This window comes from Terrapene carolina, unplaced genomic scaffold (genome assembly GCF_002925995.2).
Source record: "Terrapene carolina triunguis isolate 2854851 unplaced genomic scaffold, T_m_triunguis-2.0 Scaffold12526, whole genome shotgun sequence".
Lineage (NCBI taxonomy): Eukaryota > Metazoa > Chordata > Testudines > Emydidae > Terrapene > Terrapene triunguis.
The window spans coordinates 1-4,507 of NW_020676877.1; the positions used below are offsets into that span (position 1 = coordinate 1).

A 4,507-nucleotide genomic window follows, 5' to 3' on the forward strand; every position below is an offset into this window, starting at 1 on the left:
ATTTCTACCCCAGCCCCACCGTCCCCACTGTCAAGGGAGCGAGTGGGGCTGGCACGGGTTCAGAGAAAGGCAACCCAGGGTACGGAATGGCTTGTGGGAAGAGGAGCCCCTGAGATCAAAACCTTGGTATCAGAGGCCCGGATAACAAGGAACAGGCTGACCCGTCCTAAAGACGGGGGCAAAAGGGGAATATGATGGATAGAGTTGTTTTGTTCGAACCAACACAAACAAGGTGAGAGGCGGCACCTTATTGCGTGGAGGGGTTGTACCTTGCTATGTAGAGGGGTTGCACCTCAATACGTCAGGAGTGATGAGTAACTTGTTTGTCCCTGTGTATGAGAATACACCCCTGAGCGGATATCTTTGTCCGGCCTAGGGGGCAATGGAAAGTCCCGCCACTGACTGAGCCGGTCCATTGCCAGCGAGCACATATGTACTAGCAGAACTGTAGATATCTAATCCGGGGAGCTAGAGACTGTGTTCCTCTTCGACAATAAACCTGGCCGGGTTCCTTCGTACCTTACTAGAGTCTGTGGTCATTGGGGGTTCTCTCGGGGGTCTGCTGTGTCAGCGATCTGCGCAGAGCCGGGGCAGCACACAGAGGGAACACGCACGCAGCCGACTGATACCAACATTGACCAGAGCAGAGCACCACCCCGGTAGCGTCTGACGACACGGCTCCCGTACAAGGAGAGACCAAATAGACAGGGGCTGTTCAGCTTGGAAAAGAGACGCCTCGGGGGGACACGATCGAGGTCTATAAAACCAGGAATGGTGCAGAGAAAGCGAAGAGGGAAGTATTATTTACCCCTTCACACAATGCAAGAACCAGGGGTCACCTGATGACATTAACAGGCTGCAGGTTTTATACCAACAAGAAGCACTTTGTCGCACAACTAACCTGCGGAACTCCTTGCCGGGGGATGCTGTGAAGGCCAAAAGGATAACCGGGTTCAAACAAGAAGTTCCTGGAGGCTAGGTCCACCAATGGCTACTAGCCCAGATGGTCCGGGACGCAGCCCCATGCTCTGGGCGTCCCTAGATCTCTCTCTGCCAGCCGTGGCAGTCGGGACAGATCTCTCCAGAACTCCCCTGAAGCTCTGGTGCTGGATCTTCGGCCTGACCCAGCAGGGCAGCAATAACCACATCTTGGAGTGAGCCGTTCTCGCTGCGAACGCCAGGCTCGTAGGTCAAACTGTACACGGACGCCACTGTCCTGCCTCTCTTGGCTGGCGCACGGCTGTTCTCCCCTGCGGGGATCCGTCCGAAACAGCCAGCATCCGCTCAGCGCCGGGGATGGCAGCAAAGCTCCAGGGCCTCTGACCCGATCCCGGCAAATGGGCAGTCACTGAAACCAGCCACCATCCGGGCCATATCCGGGTGGGTGCCCGGAGGGCGACCTCCCAGGTACAAAACCCCAACGTCCCCAGAGCATCCGCAGTGAATGTGTTCCCGAGGAGAACAGAGTTACCCCTTCTCTGCCAGGCTGCAGGGAAGGGACACCGGCCGAACGGGGGAAGGAAGAGCCTAAAGACCCCGTAGCTACGTTGGACGTATCCGAGTTGGCAAGGCTCGAATTCAGCCTTGGCTCCTGGGGCAACTAGCTGAAGTCATCTGAGACCCATTAGCGATGATCTTGGAGGACTCCTGGAAAGATGGGGGAGGCCTGGAGAAGGGGAAATGTGGCACCGGTCTTTACAAAGGGGAACACGGAGGACGCAGGGAATGACAACCCAGCGGGGAGCCCCTGGATGGGAACGGGGTGACAAGGAGCAGCCGGCGTCACAAACAAACCCTGCCACCCCGGTGTCATTTCTGTCACTGACGGGGCGACCGGCCTGGGGGACGCGGGGGAAGTGCAGACCGGATAGATCTCCAGTTTTTAGTCTGGCTTTTGAGGCAGGCCCGCAGGACAGTCTCAGGAGCCAGCGAGGGAAATGGGATCAGAATTCAAACCGACCCGGACAAATTGGAGGAGGGGTCGGAAATCCTCCTGGCGAAACTCAGCACAGACAAGAGCCAAGGGCCACCCGGGGGGAAGGAAAAATCACACACGCCCCCACGAACGGGGGGCTCCCGGCTAGAGGCAGCCGCGCTGCTGACACAGAGCTGGGGGTCCGGGTGGGTAACAGACCAAACACGAACCAGCAACGCAAGGCGGGGGCCGAAAGGGCCGATCTCCCCCCGGGGCCGGGGGTATTAACGGAGGCGGGAGGTGACGGGCTCCAGAGGGCAGCACAGGGGTCAGGTTGGGCCAGCGCGAGCTGTCAAGCTCTCTGAGCCCGGGGGTCACATGGGGACGCCCCCCTCCAGGTTGGGAGATCCCTGGGGGGGGAGGGAATGGGTTCTAGAGGGGGCCCTCTGTGCCCCCAAAGGCTGGAGGGGGCTGGGAGCCCTGCGGGGGGAGGGGATCCCCCATGGTTGGGGGTTGGGGGGGTCTCTGTCCATCTCTCACCTCCCCCCTTTGTTCCAGGGGCTCCCCGGACTGGCTGCCCCTCCTGCGGTCACTCCCCGGGGGTGGGGCTGAGGAGGGGGCCCCCTCCAGCCCTTTGTCCCCCCGGCCCTGCCAGCCCCGGCGCCACATCGTCTTCCTGAAGACGCACAAGACGGGCAGCAGCACCATTGTGAACCTGCTGCACCGGTTCGGGGAGACACGGGGCCTGCGCTTCGCCCTGCCCCCCCGCTACCAGTTCGGGTACCCACACCCCTTCCAGGCCCGGCGGGTGAAGGGCTACAGGCCGGGGGGGCCCAGCTTCGACATCCTCTGCCACCACATGCGCTTCGACCTGCCCGAGGTGAGACGGGGGAGCCCAAGGGCCATGCATTTGGGGAGATCATGGGGGAGGGGACTCAGGGGAGCTGGGGTCTTGCATTTGGGAGGAGAATGGGGGAGGGAGCTCAGGGGACCAGGGGGCGTGCATTTGGGGGGAACACGGGAGAGGGTTCGGGGGGCTGGGAGTGTGGGGGGAGGGGACTCAGGGAGTGTGCATTTGGGGGAGCACAGGAGCGGGGACTCGGGGGCTGGGGTCTTGCATTTGGGGGGAGAATGGGGGAGGGAACTTGGGGGGACCAGGGAGCATGCATTCGGGGGGTGCACATGGAGGGGGGGCTGGAAGAGGGCAGCATGGGGGACTCTGGAGGGAGCTGTGAGGGGGTGTGGGGGAGAGCCTGGGGGGCTCTGAGGGGGACCACGGGGGGCTCCAGGAGGAAGGATTTGGGGGTTCTCCTTCCTCCGCCCCACTCTCCCCCCCTGCTCCTCTCCCCCAGGTGCAGAAAGTGATGCCCCCCGACAGCTTCTACTTCTCCATCGTGAGGGACCCGGGGTCGCTGGCTGAATCCGCCTTCTCCTACTACCGGGGGGTGGCGCCGGCTTTCCGCCGGGCGGGCTCGCTGGCCCAGTTTCTGGTGGCGCCCGAGCGCTTCTACGACCCGGCCGAGCGGGGCAACCACTACGCCCGCAACCTGCTGTGGTTCGACTTCGGGCTGGCGCCGCCGGCCACACCGGGCCCCGAGGCTATGCGGGCGGTGCTGGCCCGGCTGGACCGGACCTTCCCGCTGGTGCTGCTGACGGAGCACTTTGACGAGTCGCTGGTGCTGCTGCGGGAGGCGCTGTGCTGGGCGGAGGAGGACGTGGACGCCTTCCGGCACAACGGGCGCAACCCCCGGGCCGTGCGGCCCCTGGACCCCGCCCAGGCCGCCCGGCTGCGGGCCTGGAACGCCCTGGACTGGCAGCTCTACGCCCACTTCAACCGCAGCTTCTGGCGCCGCGTGGAGGCCTTCGGGCCGGCTCGGCTGCGGGCCGAGGTGGCCCGGCTGCGGGAGCGGCGCCGGGCGCTGGCCGAGCACTGCCTGCAGGGCGGGGGCCCCGTGGAGGCGGCCAGCATCCCCGACAAGCAGATCCGCCCCTTCCAGTTCGGCCAGGCGCAGATCCTGGGCTATGCGCTGCGGCCGGGGCTGGGGCCCGCCGACCAGCAACTCTGCACCCGCATGGTCACCCCCGAGCTGCAGTACAAGGACAGGCTGGACGCCCGACAGTTTGGGGCCAACAGCTCAGAGGGCGCGGCCGGGAGGGGGGGCAGGTAGCCGGGGGCCGCCTCTCCCCACCCCTGCCCACGGTACGGACCCCCTGGACCAGACAGATGTGGGGGGAATGCGGTACATACCCTCATGGGGACCCCACAGATCCGGCCCCCCGGCACAGACACGGGTAGATAGGGGGCACAGCCCCCAGCACAGACATGGGGAGCAATGGGGCACAAAACTGTTGTATCACCCAGGCAAGGTACTAACAAACTTCAACAGGACTTTATTTTTACAGTGGAAACCTCTTTACCAAGCTGCTGCTGCTGCACCCTCGGTAACTCTCACTCTGCCTCCTCCACTCCTCCCCCTCCTCCCTCTTTCCTGTCCTTTCAGACTCCCAACAGCCAGTGCTCCCCGTTCTCATAATGACAGCAGCAGCTAAACACCACATTCCCTCCTCTCTTAAGAAACTCTCCCAATTAAA

At 63.4% G+C, this 4,507-nt stretch overlaps 1 protein-coding gene across 1 annotated transcript; it reads left to right on the forward strand.

Annotated features, from left to right (window-relative positions):
• Window positions 1–2,417: 2,417 nt before the first annotated feature.
• On the forward strand, window positions 2,418–4,348 carry LOC112121828 (galactose-3-O-sulfotransferase 4-like). The gene is made up of 2 exons (XM_026661624.1): window positions 2,418–2,795; window positions 3,268–4,348. The coding sequence occupies exons 1-2, from the start codon at window positions 2,418–2,420 to the stop codon at window positions 4,081–4,083; spliced, it is 1,194 nt and encodes a 397-aa protein (XP_026517409.1). The 3' UTR covers window positions 4,084–4,348.
• Window positions 4,349–4,507: the final 159 nt, after the last annotated feature.